This window comes from Lolium rigidum, chromosome 6, assembly GCF_022539505.1.
Source record: "Lolium rigidum isolate FL_2022 chromosome 6, APGP_CSIRO_Lrig_0.1, whole genome shotgun sequence".
Taxonomy (NCBI): Eukaryota; Viridiplantae; Streptophyta; class Magnoliopsida; order Poales; family Poaceae; genus Lolium; species Lolium rigidum.
This window is the reverse complement of record NC_061513.1, coordinates 28,477,466-28,494,960: the sequence shown is the minus strand read 5'-3', so window position 1 is coordinate 28,494,960 and position 17,495 is coordinate 28,477,466. Positions and strand designations below refer to the sequence as shown.

At 42.9% G+C, this 17,495-nt stretch overlaps 1 protein-coding gene across 1 annotated transcript; it reads left to right on the top strand.

Moving 5' to 3' along the window:
• Positions 1 to 10,986: 10,986 nt before the first annotated feature.
• LOC124662352 (chloride channel protein CLC-c-like) lies at positions 10,987 to 14,820 on the top strand. Its single transcript, XM_047200200.1, has 7 exons — positions 10,987 to 11,216; positions 11,312 to 11,512; positions 11,589 to 11,766; positions 11,858 to 12,120; positions 13,086 to 13,355; positions 13,450 to 14,587; positions 14,734 to 14,820. Exons 1-7 carry the CDS (start codon positions 10,987 to 10,989, stop codon positions 14,818 to 14,820), a joined length of 2,367 nt encoding a protein of 788 aa, XP_047056156.1.
• Positions 14,821 to 17,495: the final 2,675 nt, after the last annotated feature.

Sequence of the window (17,495 nt, the reverse complement as noted above, 5' to 3'; positions counted from 1 at the left end):
GATCTTATAATCACTCAAGAAAACATACGGTTGAGACAAAAAAAAGACTGGACTGCTTCATTAAGTTAGTTATCGAGATGAGAAATAGATTAGCTTCTTCATGTTAATTATCACTTCATTTAGCATCCAGCTGTGGACACAACTATGTAATGTAGAGGGTGTGCTAACAAAAAAGTCTGGATTGCTTGACAAAAAGAGTTCTCCATTTTCTGTAAATAAAATAATACACAGTTCAGATTCAATTGATCCCTTGATGAAAATGATATAGAGAGAATTACAAGCCACTTATTCTGAACATAGCCCACCTACAAATAAGTAACACAAGAGCTTCAGCCATAGAATATTGTATGTACCTTAAATCTAATTAGTATGTATACAAGGGTTATAATAGCAGAGCTAAAAAATGTGCAGTCCCTAAATTTTGATAAACACCAGCCGTGAAATAAGCACATTACAAATTTATAATGGCAAAAGTCAGCAAAAACAGTTGATGGCATTGGCATAGCTGCTTCATTTAACTAATGCTCCTCCAAAATATTCGGAGGTCCTCATCGGAATCACCAGGGATTTCCTCCCAACTCCCAACATTTGGAACATTAATGACATTGCAAAATTCCTCAATAGACATAACATATCTCTTTTTATACATGGTGAATTTAACATCAAACTTGGCGGGGATAGTCTTACCTCTCTTACCTGTCCTTGTCTTGGTATGCACAAACCTGAATGTGGCAAGGAACTCCCGAGTTAGTTCGGCATATGTCTTGTATGGTCGGCTTGCAAATCCTTCCAGCCAAGTATACTCCAAGAAGAAAGCAAAGTCTTCTTTTATATGGAATGCTTTTAGCATCTTGGGGTCTTGCCACCTAGTGGCATGGACCCGAAGGGCTTCCACTTGATATAGCATCATGTCCTCAAAATCATGTTCATCATCCATATTAAGGGACACCCTTGCATTCCTTCTTGACCTAAAGCTACTAAACAAGCTCTTGCCCTTCTCCACGAGGATGAATACCTACAACACTTTACCCAAAATCCACTAAAACGTTAGATGTAGCAAGTTATATCAACTCAAGAATACTCATAGAGGCTCTACCAAGCAAAACTACCAATTATTTCACCCTAAATCTTGCAAATCTTGGAATTTTTCAAGCAAAATATATGACACCAAGAACAGTATACTCCACAAAATATAAAGCATCATATCAAAAACTAATTGGATGGGTGGAGGAGTCACATACCGATGAGTAATTCCTCCAAAGAAATTTGCAAATGACTGCCTAAATTGATAGATCGAAGATGGAGCAACAATGGAGTAGATGAATTTTTTTCTAAAAATACCTAGTCGGGTTTTGAGTCGAGGGAAGCACTTGGGCCTTTTCCCCTCACCTAACTCCCTCTGTGGGGTCAAAGAGGACTGGTGGCGCAGCCAGAAAGTTGGACCGCGCCACCCATGCTCTTTCCTCCCATGTTTGCTGTTTTGCCTCGTTCTTTTGCCTGGTGGATCCTCAGTGAATAAAAAATGACCTATATGTTTTTTTGGTGATTTTTGGAGAACCTATTCTGTGTAAAAAAAATCGAAACTCAAAAACTATTAAAAGCTGGTGGAAACTAAATGAAGAGATAAAATTCTAAATGGAAAAACTTGAAAGAAACTTAAATACTAATGATAAAAAGTACTAGGAATCATAATCTTATCATTATCATGTTAAGAATGAGGTTGATCAAGTATCATTATTACTATGACAAAGATAGAAACAATGATTCAAGAAAAATAACAAAGGAAATTTCAGGGTAACTCATAACGGATTGGAATAGTTCCAACCATTAGTATTTGGTACTTTGGTTTCGGAGAAGGAATAGGTATTTCAAACCTTCCAATTTTAAGAAAATTGGGCTCAATAGCATTAATATTTTTCTTAGATAGCTCAATGTAATTCTTCTTTGGGAAATGAATAGTATGTTCCTTTCCTTTCACATGGAAAGTAACTTTGCTTTTAGTGCAATTTATAACAGCCCCTGCAGTATTTAGAAAAGGTCTACCAATTAATAATAATAAATAAATTATCATATTCTGGCATTTCTAAAATCACAAAGTTCGTAGAGATTTGCACATTAGCAATCATAATAGGAACATCTTCACATATACCAATAGGAATAGCAGTAGATTTATCAGTCATTTGAAGTGAAACCTCAGTAGGCACTAATTTATTCAAGTTAAGCTTATTATAAAGAGAGAATGGCATAACACTTACCCCTACTCCTAAATCACATAGAGCATATTTCACATATGTATTTTTTTATAGTTCAAGGAATAGTGGGAATACCTGGATCTCCACGCTTTTCTGGTAACTTCCCTTTAAAAGAATAATCAGCAAGCATAACAGTAATAGCTTCATTAGGTATTTTCCTCTTATTGTTAACAATATATTTCATATACTTTGAGTATGGAAGAATTTTAATAGCATCAACAAGAGGAATTTGCAAATACAAACTCTTTATCAAATCAATAAACTTCTCAAATCTTTCATTGTCTAGAGTTTTAGTTATCTCTTGGGGATATGGTATAGTTCTATGAACTCATGGATCCCTTTCTTTACCTCTTGGTTGCGGTGGAGCCTTCTTCTTCTTATTTTTATCCTTAGATGATTGAGGATCTTCATTTATTGTAGGCTCAGGTTCTTTATCAGCAGTATCTTCAGGTGGTTCTTCTTGTGGTTGATACATTTCCGCATCTTCTTCATTATTCTCATCTTCAGTTTTAGCATCAGAAATAGATACATCATTATATTCATCTTCAGAGTTCTCATTTTATTCATGTTCATTGGTAGATTTCCCTGCAATAGATTTCTTCTTGCGAGCTTCTTGTTCTTTTCTCTTAGGATGTCCTTCAGGATAATCAGGGTCCTGAGTACTTGAACCTCCTCTAGTATTTACTCCACACACATGTCTTTTCTCATCAAGAAGCTTTTCATACAATTTATTTTGAAGAGAAATCATTTGCTCAACTTGACTATGCATCATATGATAATGTTTGACAGTAATTTAAGGGAATCTACACAAGAGCTCAGATTTTATTGAATAGTTTCTATATTGCGAGAATTTTCCAATATGTCCCTTTTAAATCATAATCAAAATTCCCTCTATCATAAGTAGAACTATTAACAAAAGAAACTTCAGTTGGGAATGATACCTCTTCATTACTTTTACCAGAGTTTATAGAATGTACTTGAATAGGAAAACATGATCCATCAGAATTAAATTTATAGCGATCTTCAGAGCGTTTCTTCAACTCAGAAGTTTTAATGCCTTTCTCCTTGAGAGACTTTGAAGCTTCCTTCATATCTTCATTAGAAAATTTATGAATACCTCTTCCATATGTAATATCTTCATCAATATGCCAGTCATCATGATTTTTTTTGATGGTATTCAGTAATTCCTTAGCTTCTTCCACAGTCCTTTCCCTAAAAATATTACCTACAATACTGTCTAGATAAGATCCAGATTCTTCGGTTAAGTCATTATAGAATAAATCAAGTAATTCATTATCCTTCAAACCATGGGATGGACACTTCCTCTCGAGGGTACTAAATCTCCCCCAAGCTTGCGGGGTACTTTCTTCTTTACCCTGAGCGAAGTGAATAATTTCCTCAGCCAAAGCATGTATCTTACTAGAAGGAAAATATTTATTACAAAACGAATATATGCATGATTCCTTACTAGAAATAGAATTAGTTGCTAAAGAATTAAACAAAGCTCTTGCTTCACCTCCCAAACAGAAAGGAAACAATTTCAAGAAGTAATAACGTTTTTGGATTTCAGTATTTCCAAATAAATTTGCTAGCTTAGAGAGATTTATTAAATATTACCAAGGAGGCTCTACCACTAAATTTAATAACTTCGGCTCTCTCTATTTTCTCAGGCTCAACATTAAATTCATAGTCTTTATCTTTAATGTGAATCACAGGAGGTTTAGTTTTTCTAGCATTAGGAAATAAATCTTCTAAGCAGGAACTTAAGCTAGCTTCAAATTCATCCAAATCATCTAGGTCGGCATTCATAAAAGCTTCAGTAAAGATACTATCCACTTTAGAATTTGATCATGTTCATCATATAGTTCATCATGCTCAATTTCAGATTCCATATTTTCATCATACATGGAGTTGGATAAATCAGGGATATCTTGTTTATCCTTATCAACATCCAACAAATCTCTTTCATTACTAGTTGACATAATGGATAATGGAGAACTAGTATGAGCAATAACTTTCTTTTTAGTAGCAGGAGTAATAGAAGCTTGAGGCAAAAAATGTGGTCTAGAAGGTAAATATGTACGTTTCCTTGTAGTGGAGGGCATGGTAACCTTCTTAGAAGGTTCCTTATTCTTTCCAATGATAAGAAACAAATAAGTGCAGCAAGTAAATGATAATAAGTTGTCTTACTAATAAAAGCTAGGGTCCCCGGCAACGGCGCCAGAAAATGTCTTGATACCCACAAGTATAGGGGGTCACTGAAATCTTCGATGGGAAGTATTACCCAAATTTATAGTTCGATTCAAGGGGAACACAAGAATACCAATAAGACTTTAGCAATTGAGACGTCACTCTCAACCACACCTATATATCAATAAGCTCACGAAGCAAGTGCTAATTTTATTTCAATTGATACAAAGTAGTAAAAGAAAATAGTAAACATAAGCAACATATTTCTAGTTTTCACTGGAAGAAGTAATGTGAAACTTGCAGTGGCTAAAAGCGTAGGCATGAGGAGGCAATGGGGTAATATATGGATGATATTGATCATGTAATATAATCCAACTAACATAACACTCATCTCTAATTCAGTTATGTGTAGGTGTGTGCTCCAAATATAGTTATGTGTACTAATAACTAAGAGAATTTTCATAACATCTTTTATCCAGCTTGCCCATTTCACCGGGGCCAACTTGGAACCACAAGAAATTAAGGTCTACCCTTCTGAATAGACCAGAACAAAGCATTAAGATTCATGAATACACATAACTCTCGAAATTACTACATCTCACCTTTGTTTTTTCCCACCTGTCAACTTAGTGATTCGCAGGATCAACATAATAACAAGTGATACACCTCGCAAAATACCAACCTCATATATATGATAAAGCAATATAAGTTCAGTACTGAAATCATGTCACTCGGGCCCTACTAACTGATGTTGTGCAACGTAATGCAGCTGGGAAACCCCAAGAGGAAGGTATGATGAGCTCAACAACAAATTTTCCCTCCGTAAGAAACCAATGTTTAATCGACCAGTAGGAGAAACAAATCACTTCTGAAGGTGTTGATGCTGACTTTGGTAGGACGAACTATCGGTGTCAGCAACAACATGGAACCTGCATACAACACAACCAAACTAATTTGCCTCAACTTACAGTGAGGTTATCAATCTCACTGGTTTTACTAAAAACAAGGGATTAGACGTATAGTGTGGAAACAGATGTTCGTTTGCGGTGAAATAAAGAGAACATGTATTTCCAGTAGATGGTTTTATCAGTGTAAAAGAAAGGATCAGGGTCCACAGTTCACTAGAGGTGTCTCTCCATAAAGATAAATAACATGCTGGATAAACAAATTACAGCTGGGCAATTGACAGAATAAAGACCATACATGACAAGATGAATACTATGAAATTTATTTGGGCATTACAACAAGATTTATAGACCGTAATCTAACTGCATCTATGACTAATAATCCACCCTCTGGATATCTTCTGAACAACTTTGGGTATTAAGTTGCAAGCAATAGATTATTGCATTAAGTAAAGTGTATAAAGTAAACAATAGAATTATCCTTGGATAAAGCATTGTTGTTTTCTCCCTAGTGGCAACAACACATCTACAACCTTAGGAGTTATTATCACTCTCCCAGATTACCAGAGGCATGAACCCACTATCGAGCATAAATACTCCCTCTTGGAGTCACAAGCACATACTTGGCCAGCGCATCTACTAGCAACGGAGAGCATGGAAGATCACAAATAACATATAAAACAGGTATATAATCAACTCAATCAAAGTATTACATATTCATCAGATCCCAGCAAACACAACATTTAGCATTACATAATGATGATCTTGATCATGATAGGCAGCTCACAAGATCTAAACATGAAGCATATTAAGGAGAAGACAACCATCTAGCTACTGCTATGGACCCGCAGTCTAGAGATGAACTACTCACGCATCACTTCGGAGGCGGGTATGGTGATGAAGAGGCCTCCGGTGATGATGATCTCCCTCTGCGCAGGGTGCCAGAAGAGCTTCAGAACCCTCCCGAACTAGGGTCGACGATTGCGGCGGCTATGGAACTTTTCATGGATGGAGGCTCGGGTGTTTAGGTTTTCCCGAGGATATGAATTTATAGGCGAAAGGGTGATGTCGTTGGGAGCCCGAGGGGCCCACACCATACCTAGGGGCGGCCAGGGGGCCCGCGCCTAGGGGTGGTATGGCCGCCTCCTAGCTCTTCTCCGTCTCCCCTTTGGACTGCGTCTTCGTGATAGCAAAATAGGAACTTCGGCTTTTGTTTTGTCCATTTCCAAGAATATTCCTAGAACAACTTTTCTGAAATACAAAAACAGCAGAAAACAAGAACTGGCACTGTGGCACCTTGTTAATAGGTTAGTTCCAGAAAATGCATAAAAATGCCACGAAGTGTAAACAAAACATATATAAATTGGTGTAAAACAAGCATGGATCATCAAAAATTATAGATTGTTGCAACATATCACTAACAAGCATTAAATATAGCAAAGGTGTACCAACACTCATACAAGAATATCTTCAAGACGAACACCTAAAATCTCCACTCATGCGGAGGACTACATGATCAATCTCATCGAAATCCCATCCACCTCTAAACCTACATGTAACTACTCACTCATGGTGATGGAGAGTGAGTCCATGATGGTTGGTGATGACGTTGGTGGCGGTGATGATGAAGAAGCCCTCGAAATCCCTCTCTCCGGGGTGGAGAGCAGGATCAATCTAGCCTCCAAAATGAAGATCGTGGTCTCGGCGGCGCTCTGTTTCGCGAAACGTTGTGTGCTTCCATGGGTCAGTTTTTAGGGTATATAAGGCACCTCGCGAAGGGGGGCGAGACGATGATCGAGGGCCGAACGGGCACCGGTGGCGCGACCAAGAAGTTGGGCCGCGCCACCTAGCCTCGTGTGGACCTCGTGGCTCCCCTCTCGTGATCCAAAGCTCAAGATGCCTCCTTTTGGTGAAAAACTTTCGTGGTATTTTTCCCTGATTTTATTTCCCGCGAAAACTTGACAAAAAGGAGACTTTGCTAGAAACAACATCAGATTCGGCAGTTTTTATCCAAATATGGTGAGATTCCGGAGTAATTCATTGAGCAAAGTGCTTGGAAAAGTAGATACATTTGGGATGTATCAGTATCTTGTGATGGGCATGCATCAAGAAGTATGATCTCATATAGCACATGTGAGGATGGCATAAAGTATGGATGTCATCAAGGTTGACAAGGGCAAGTTCAAGATGTGTATATCAAGAATATCATGCTTGAAGATTGCCATCCATTTGGTGATAATGGACTTTTGAAGATGTGCCTCAATGGAGCTTTCGCATAGTGGTGTATGGGGGAGCAATCATGAGTCTTCACGAAACAACAATGATCAAGTGGGTATTCCGACTTGAATGAAGCATGAAGCGTCGTCGTCATCAAGATCAAGCGGGATGCTCAAGGCAAAGGTATGACCTTGCTAAGTTTTCCTTTTACTGGTCTCAAGGTGGTTGTTGAGAGATTGTGTTATATGATAGATAGCCGCACTATCAAGAGGAGCTTTCCGCTGAGTAACTTGATCGCATAATCTTAGGGAACTCAATCCTTTGCATACTTTGCATTCCTATATTCTTTTTTGCTTCTTGGTGTTTCTCTGTGTGAGGTTCTTGAGCTTGTTGCTAGCTTTTCAACAAGCTCAAGTTCATCAGAAATAGAATCTGTATGCATCTGCTATTGTGTTTTCAAGGTTCTATTCGTCGTTATCTTTCCAACAAAATTGGTTTCATCCCAATAGTTGTTCGGGAACATCGTGAGATGAGTTTTTAGTTCTCGGAGAAAACAAGTGTTTTGAGCAAAGTCTAGCAACCTGGCATAGAGCCCGGCCTACCGGGTGCTGCTACCGGGTAGCCCGACATATAGCCCGGCCTGAGCTTCTCCTTCGTGGAGCTTGTGAAGTGGTTGTGGAGCTTGCTATATCCGGAGTGGACAAAAAGCTAGCCATAAGGGAAAGGCTTTTGTCCTTCGTGATATTGGCTTGGAGAAGAAGGTGAGCCTTCGTGGTAGCCCGCATCTCTCCAACGTGACGTACCTCACCTTGTGTGGGGGAACATGGGATTACATCTTCGTCTTCACGTGCCTCGGTTGTCTCTATACCCGAGTTTACTGTCCTTGTGATAGCCATCGTGCTTGAAGTACATATACATTCCCATCACTTGTGTTACATATCTTGTGCATATCTTGCTTATCTAAGTTATTGTTGTTGCACTTAGTTTAATCTAACATATTTAGGTTTTGTGCTTGTGAAATAAACGTTAGTTTAATTCCGCATTCTTACAAGCCAAATCCATAATTGTTTTAAAACGCATATTCACCCCCTCTAGGCAAGATCTCGTCCTTTCACTTGCTCCTTATCCTCCTCTGCATCCAAGCATCTAACAATGGTGCCTCCTTACAACTTCAAGTGAGTGTTACTATCTTATACACACATTCGATTTCGCTTACTCGATGTTAAGTGTAATCCTCCAAGTTAAGCATCCGCAGGTTCCACTTTATTCCGCTAGTCATTCATTCAGATTGACAAAGGAGTAGTACTTGTCATGGACTCGAAAAGTAAAGACAATGTTCCAGAGGTAATTTCAATCATTATCGCCCTATATCGACATCTTCTGTTCATTTCCTGATGTCAAGTAATCAATAACTCATTTACTCATTTTGCTTTGCCGGGCAGGGTTTGAAAATGGTTCATCAAGCTTGCTAGGGGTGAATGGAAACATAAGCTTACATTTTGAGATTACGATGTAAGTAGTACTATAGTTAGGTCCGTGCATCTCTTTGATTCTTGTTTCAATACCATTCTCATGTTTAATTATTATTTTGATTGAACTCTATTCTTGTAAAGTGTTTGACGCTGGAAGACGGGAATAATTTATGTGGATACTATATTTATGAGTACATTCAGCAGATGACGTGCTGTCAGGGGGCGAGAGAATTCTACAAGGCCTTCATGTACGGAAACAATATTCACAATCTTATTTTATTGTCATCAATTGTGTTGAGTTTCATTCATATATATTGATACCTTTCTTTACATTAGATTGGACGTCTGCGGGACAGTCTCCTAACAAAGGATCGTGTGCGAGCACTTCAAGAGAAATTGGCGGGATTCTTATTTACGGAGGTCATAGCTACAAATGGAGAATACCATCAGGACTTTTTATTTAGAACATAGGGATCATAAGAGGACTTATATTGTATATGCATTACTGTATTCATGCCAATGTCTATATTCATGATGGTGTTGTGTAATGCTTCCTTGATTGTTTTATGTAATAGCGTCGATTTGAAGGAAAAACATAAAACCCTAAACCTCTACCGTGACAGAGACACAACCATTATCTCTGCCGCGGCAGAGGAACGGCAAAGGCCAAGCGCTTGATGCGTAGAGGACTTTAATTCTGGTTGGTGGTACCAACCAGAACTAAAGTCTCTTCACCCCGAGCGCCCGAGCACAACCACGTGGAGGTCCTTTAGTCTCGGTGCGCAACACAACCGGGACTAAAGGGGGGGGGGGGGGGCTTTAGTCCCGATTCTTTAGTCTCGGTTGGAAAACCGGGACTAAAGGCCCCTACAAACCGGGACGAAAGACCCGTATTCTATCAGTGGGTGGCTTTTCCTCGAAAAAGAAGTCTTCGGAGCAAGCTTAAAACCTGCGATTAGATCTACTAGGATCTATACTTTACTCTTTGTAAATTTAACTTGAAAAAAATGTTCTCCTGTGAAGTACTAATTGAAGATTTCAAATGAAGAAATGCTATAAGGGTGACACTATTTTGGCCACATTCTTTTCTTTCTAGTAACATGTAAATCCTTGGGAGGAATTGTATTGCCACCCCTTAATGAAGTATGCTTTAATTGACCTTTGACTATATATATGTGCCTAATTTCGATCTCGCAGTCCCGAATTTGCCGAGGTACCCTGAGTCCCTGACTGAGCTGCATGCATGGCGTACCAAGCGGATCCAGCTACTACTAGTTTGCAGCTCGCCGCATTACTCGCATTCTCTCTGTCTCCCCTATTCACTCGGCTAGTTCTTGTATTGCTAGCTTTATTCCAGGACACAAGAACAAAATTGCCCCACCGTGTAGCTTTGCCGCGTCCCCCCCGTTGCTCTGACCCGACAGAGCTGGCCGACGATCAATCGAGGGTGCCATAGATCGCGACGGCGGACGCCGTTCACTGCGGCTGCGACGACGTTCAGCAGCAGAATGCATCGGTATAGTCGATGTGCGTAATCTAGCGGTCTCGCCAATGCATGTCGCCGTGTTTCTTCTGTTCAAATAATCGCGGATTTGTGGACGGTAGGGGTTTCAATATTAAGATTCGATCTGGGTAATCTGTTCGTTAGAAGAGACCGCGTAATTCAGGGGTCGTTGTTTCGATCGTTTTGTCTGGAAATTCATAGCATGCAGATAGACACGTGAGATCGATCTGTACGATTCTTATATCAGAGAGTGGTCTTATCAGATAGTGGTCAATTAGTTAGGATTTTTTTCGCAAGATTCATTTTAGAAGAAATGAAATACCACATTTTTTTTTATTTCGACACGTCTATTCCCCCAACATTGCCTGTCTTTCCATGTTGCAGATTGAACACTGACGAGGAAGAAGAAGAATACACTGCTTAATTAGACTCTCTAACATCGGATAATGGTTAGACCCGTGGCTGCACGAGAAACTGTCGCCGAGCCGCCAACGCCGCTGGCGACGCCGATGTCGGCAACGGCACCGACGTCTGCAAGGTCGGTGAGGTGGGGAGACCTCGAGGATGCGGCCGGCGCGCTGGATCGGCCGCTGCTGCGTCAGCGCGGCGCCAACACGACGTCCCAGATGGCCGTCGTCGGCGCCAACGTCTGCCCCATCGAGAGTCTCGACTACGAGTGCGTGCAGTGTCCTTATTCTTCTATCCAATCTCTACCCCCACCCTCAAAATGTTCAGCCGTAAATGTGTTCCGTCTCTGTAATTAATTTTCAGAATCGTCGAGAACGACGTGTACAAACAGGACTGGAGATCCAGGGGGAAGATCCAGGTCTTCCACTACCAGGTCATGAAATGGGTCCTGGCACTCCTTGTGGGATCAGTCGTTGGCCTTGTAGGGTTCTTCAACAACATCGCCGTCGAGAACATCGCCGGGTACAAGCTGCTCCTGACCAGCAACCTCATGAAGCAAAACAGGTACACCACACCACCGCCATTTCCCAAGCAGTGCACGAGCAAAAAGAAACCCATCTTTTTTGTCAATGACTTTCAGGAACCTGGAGGCGTTCCTTCTGTTCATGGCTTGCAACGTGGTGCTGGCGGCCTCCGCAGCTGCGATTTGCGCCTACTTCGCCCCCGCGGCAGCCGGCTCTGGCATACCGGAGGTGAAGTCCTATCTGAACGGCGTCGACGCGCACTCCATCTTAGCGCCCAGCACCCTCTTAGTGAAGGTCCGATCATTCTCTAACTCACCATGATTCGACAGTGATGTTTTGCTGCACATTTTCCTGCACTAAATCATCATGGCTTTGGGATCTGCAGATTATTGGCTCCATATTTGGGGTGTCTGCCGGTTTTGTGCTGGGCAAGGAAGGGCCGATGGTGCACACTGGTGCCTGCATTGCCTCCTTGCTCGGCCAAGGCGGTTCGCGCAAGTATGGCCTCACCTGGAACTGGATCAGGTACTTCAAGAACGACTTGGATCGCAGGGACCTGATCACATGCGGCGCTGCGGCAGGCGTCACTGCGGCTTTCCGTGCCCCCGTCGGCGGTGTCCTCTTTGCGCTTGAGGAGGCAACTTCTTGGTAATAGTTCCTTGAGTCCAAAATTCTGAATCTTATATTTGGATTGATGTTGTCGGAAATGATACAGTGCATCTAGTACTAAATGCCACGAAGTACTGCTAGTGCGTGGCACTTGGTTAATACAATTCTATTGGAAGTTTACTTTCCAAAAAAAGCATGTTTTGAAAATGGAATCAATTCTTGTCATGTCAAGTTCCGCCAAAACCAGTCCACTTCATCACAAAACCACCCCAATCGGCTAGACGGAAGAAAATTATATGGATTTAACTGTTGGAGGACTAGTTTTTCCTGGTTTTGTTGTTGAGTACCTTCTGTTTCAGGGATTCTTCTATTTCAGCTACTGATTTTGTCAGAAATGGTACAGTGCACCTAGCTACAATCTACTACGTATTAGTGAGAGAGGAGCGCTATTAATATTTTTAGTAGTAATTTGGAACTTCATTTTACCTAGTGTCCATTCTAGAAATTTTCATGATTTGTCTAATGGAATCAATCCTTTGGTAATATCACTTTGGTTCTGGTATAATATAAACGTTGACCAACGGGGGAATGATCCCTCCCTTGGCTATACATTGTTAGATAGGATGAGACTCTCCAGCGATTTGTCGCTACGGATGATAACCCGTTTAGTTCGCCCTCCAGCGATTTCTCGCTACGGATGAGATTCGAACCCGGGTGGGCTGGCTGCGCACTCGCCTTGCCTTGCCACTAAGCTAGAACTCAGTTCTCTAGTTCTGATATAATGACCACACTGAACAGTGAAATGAAACCTGACGCAATTGTTGAACGAAGTCACAAAACCCTTTGGTCGTGTGATGCATATTCTATATTTCTGTTTTCAGTACTAATTTGTCGGAAATGCTACAGGCCTTGGCTATTGTAATTTAATCACATTCAACTGCAAGTGAAATGTATCGATTATATCTACAACAATCTGTTAAAAAAAAGTTATTGTGATTTCTCAGGTGGCGGAGCGCTCTTCTCTGGAGGACATTCTCCACGACAGCGGTGGCATTGATGGTGCTGAAGTCTCTGATTGAGTACTGCCGCAGTGGCAACTGCGGCCTTTTCGGCGAAGGCGGTCTGATCATGTTCGATGTCAGCTCACGGGTGACGACGTACACCGCCGTAGACATCGTCGTGGTCATAGTGCTTGGCATCCTGGGTGGGTTGTTCGGAGCCCTCTTCAACCACCTCCTCGGCCGGGTCCTTCGCAAATATGGCTTCATCAACGAGTAATTTCCATCGGTTCAAACTTCTTGATCTGAAGCAAGCATTTCTAAAACTAGTTCAGATAGATCACTGAGATAGAGAATTTGAATTTTTCAGGAAGGGCGCGCCATACAAGATCCTTTTGACGGCATTCATCTCCATTGTCAGCTCATGCTGCTCCTTCGGCCTGTCATCGCTGTCGCCGTGCATCCCCTGCCCGCCCGATCTTCCCGCAGGCAGGTGCCCGACTATCGGCCGGTCCGGCAACTTCAAGAAGTTCTGGTGCCCGGCAGGGCAGTACAATGCGCTGGCCTCCCTATTCCTCAACACCAACGACGACGCTATCCGCAACCTCTTCAGCGGGGGCACCGACAGCGAGTTCAATGTGTGGACGCTGCTGGTCTTCTTCATGGCCATCTACTCCCTCGCCCTTATTACATACGGGGTCGCCGTGCCATCGGGCCTATTCATCCCTGTCATCCTCTCCGGCGCCACATTCGGCCGCCTCCTCGGTAAGGTATTCGGATCCGGGACCGGCCTCGACACAGGCCTCTTCGCGCTCCTTGGCGCCGCATCCTTCCTCGGCGGCACGATGCGGATGACGGTGTCGGTGTGCGTGATCCTGCTGGAGCTCACCAACGACCTGCTGCTGCTGCCGCTCATCATGCTTGTCCTGCTCATCTCCAAGACGGTGGCGGACTGCTTCAACAAGGGCGTGTACGACCAGATCGTGCAGATGAAGGGGCTGCCCTTCCTGGAGGTGCACGGCGAGGCGTGCATGCGGAGCCTGGTCGCCGGCGACGTCATTTCTGGGCCCGTCATCACCTTCTCCAGCGTGGAGCGCGTGGGGGCCGTGGTGTCCACGCTGCGGCGGACGGGCCACAACGGGTTCCCCGTGATCGAGGACGAGCCCTTCGCGCCGGCGCCGGAGCTGTGCGGCCTCGTGCTGCGCTCCCACCTGCTCGTGCTGCTCCAGGGAAAGGTCTTCACCAGGGCCCGCGTCAAGACCAGCGCCGCCGAGGTGTTCCGCAAGCTCAAGCCCTTCGACTTCGCCAAGGTCGGCTCGTCCGGGAAGGCGCTGGAGGTGGACGAGCTGGGGCTCACCGACGAGGACATGGAGATGTACGTGGACCTCCACCCCATCACCAACCGCTCGCCCTACACCGTCGCCGAGAACATGTCGCTCGCCAAGGCCGCCGTGCTCTTCCGCGACCTCGGCCTCCGCCACATGTGCGTCGTCCCCAGGACGCCAGGGGTAAGAATTTTTTACTCACCAACTCCATCACCTGCCGTCTTTTTTTTTCCATTGCAAAATTCAGAATTCTCGATACGGATCATGCAATCATATGCTTACTGATGCTGCGATGTAAAATCTCGCCTACCTGTGTGTGTACATTGCAGAGGCCGCCGGTGCTGGGCGTCCTGACCAGGCACGACTTCATGCCGCAGTACATCCGCGGGCTGTTCCAGAATGTCCTTCGTGAGTAGAGATTTATTGCCATGATTTTTGCATATAGTATCATATTTACGCAGGTTTATTCCTCCAAATCTACTTAATTTTAGTCTAGGGAGTTTCTTTGTCAATTTAGGGTTGATCATTTAGCACCCCGCGATTTAAAGAAGTGGTGTGATCTTGATTTCATTGAAGCTGTAAGCAAATAATCAATAACTACGAATATTTTATTTCAAACATTTTTTTTGTTTGGTATTTGGATGTCTGATCTTGGGTGACAACCAATGTCAACTCTATGCTAGCTGTTTGGAACTCGTTGTATTTCGTTATCCCTTTTGGTAATGAAATTCAATCCCTTGGAGGTTCACTTGGGAAAAAAAGTCAACTCTATGCTTATTGTTATCGTTGACCGAGGGCTATCATTGCGCCACAAATTTTCTGTACGACGTATGCGCGCCACACCGCCTACACAGTCCAGTATCCCTATCGCAAAGTTGAATGGTGCTCCAAGCCTAGTTTTTCTATGTGGTTGTCTCGCTGTTACAGTTTTGCCTGGTTGTTCTATAATCAAATGTGTATTGAGTTAGTTCTTGATCAGAGATTAAACTTGTGATGTTACATTGTGTGCCACATTTTCGGCTGGAGGATTTACCTTTGGCCCAACAAGTAGTATGATTAGGTGCTATCTTTTGGCCCAACTAACTAATAAATTGTTGATGTAATACTTATATTCTTCGCCAACAAAAGTAAGACATATGGGACATGTTATTTTCTCATCTTTCTGCAGCCTAGTGCTATGCGGTGATTCATTGGAAGCTGAAGTGCGTGCTTACGTAGAAGGGATCGAACTGGCACTCCAATATAGCCAGTTGCCCAAAGTCATAGACGCATATTGTGTCCAGATAGTGTCGGCCATCCAGAATCGACATCCAGATCGGTATCCTCTTATGCATTTAGTTTCAAAGCTTAAAAGGCTTTCTAGTTTAGAATGTGTGTGGAAATTTATAAGACTGGGTTGTTCATATGTTAGGGTTAGCCACCGCCTCGCAAACTTTGTGATAGTAGAAAGCTAAACTGATGCATGGCTCTATTCCGATCCTAATATTATGCTCCAGGAATTGGAATTGGAGCGTCGTGTAACCCTATCTGATTAAGGAAATCCTCTTTTTACCCGCAAAAAAAAAACCTAGCCTGTTCCGGAATGGAAGCGGCACCCAGCTCTTCTTCCCCGCACGTCCAGCTGAGGCGACACCTTACCCTTCAACTTGCATGGCTTCATGAAAACTATCGATTCGGCAGTTCTCCAGGTCTGATGTAGAGGTAATTTAAAACCCGTGCTGACCACAACGCCAAGAGAGGAAAGTAACCGAACGAGCCGATTTCATCTCCGCAGGATGTGGCTAAAAGTCTAGGGATGTGTCACGATGATGTGCATGGCAACAGGTGACGAAGTGAACGCCTCGCACTTTACCAGTAATGGAATGGAAGGGGCAGCATGGCATGAAACGTTCAGTTTAGGCACAATGGTTACATCTTACATGGATGCATCTGCTGATATCTAGTCAATCCGTTACCAAATATACTCACTGAGCTAACTATATAAACACGTAACCGGTACGGGAAAAAGCATTGCTTCCACCACATAGAAAAACTTACATGGTATCAGGGCGGTTAGTCTCACGACGCCGATCCTAAACTCCATCCATCTCCACCTCTGCATCGCGCCGCCTCCAAGGAGATTAATCTCCTCGGGGGCACGACACACAGTCTTGATCAACGATTTGTTTGTTAGATCTTAGATTCATTTTCGAATTTCTCAAGTTTTGTAGATCAGATTCAGCTAGCCACAAATAAATCTATTCACGTGCAAAATACCCTCCGGGGAAATTCACGCAAGATTGACACATGTGAAATATGTCTTATTCCGGTGAGTGTGCCGGACAATCAATATCTTCATCGAGCACATATGTACGAGAAGCGACAACAACATTATCCACACGTAGGCCGGTGTGGAACACTACTTTGTCGACTTCTCCAATATGGCACGACATCTAGATCATCATCAACAACCTCAACATCGATATTATGGCTATGTCTACAACGACACATCAACAAGAACTTTGGTCCATAACGTTTGTGTCATCACTTGCGTCCATGGCACTCCCGCTGTGACTGTAGGAGGGAAGAGAGTAGAGACATGAAAGGCGCCGGAAAGGGACGCAATTTAGAGAAATTTTTATTGACGGAGGATGCTAGGATTATACTTTCCATATATGTAATGGAGTATGCTAGAGCATGAAGCATATTCCGCTATCCTGTCAATCCTTTTAATTGAGTTAATCCCTATAATTATGGTGTTACCAAATATGTCTACTGAGCTAACTATATAAACACGTAACTGGTATGGGACAAAGCATCGCTTCTATCACGTAGAAAAATTCACAGCATCTCCCTCCGCAACAGAGAGCATGCACGTCTACATCGACGTGTTGTACTGACCTCTTGTTGGGCGGAAAGAAGACTGATAGAGTGGCATCCACAGAAAGCAGTGTAAGCACGCAGCTAAAGAAGCGTACTATTTTACATGGAATGCTTGATTATGTTGCTTAAGCCGCGTCGATGCTAAGATATGTGTTGCTTAGACGTCAATGCTAGGCTACGCCTTTTTCTCGCGCTAAAGCTCAAGCACTGTCTGCCGATCAATCCGGCG

Excerpts from the sequence above, each read along its gene's own strand:
- LOC124662352 (XM_047200200.1), top strand. The coding sequence starts at position 10,987 with ATGGTTAGACCCGTGGCTGCACGAGAAACTGTCGCCGAGCCGCCAACG. Across the intron at positions 11,513-11,588 it reads AACCTCATGAAGCAAAACAG|GAACCTGGAGGCGTTCCTTC; the intron begins GTACACCACACC and ends AATGACTTTCAG. Across the intron at positions 11,767-11,857 it reads CCAGCACCCTCTTAGTGAAG|ATTATTGGCTCCATATTTGG; the intron begins GTCCGATCATTC and ends TGGGATCTGCAG.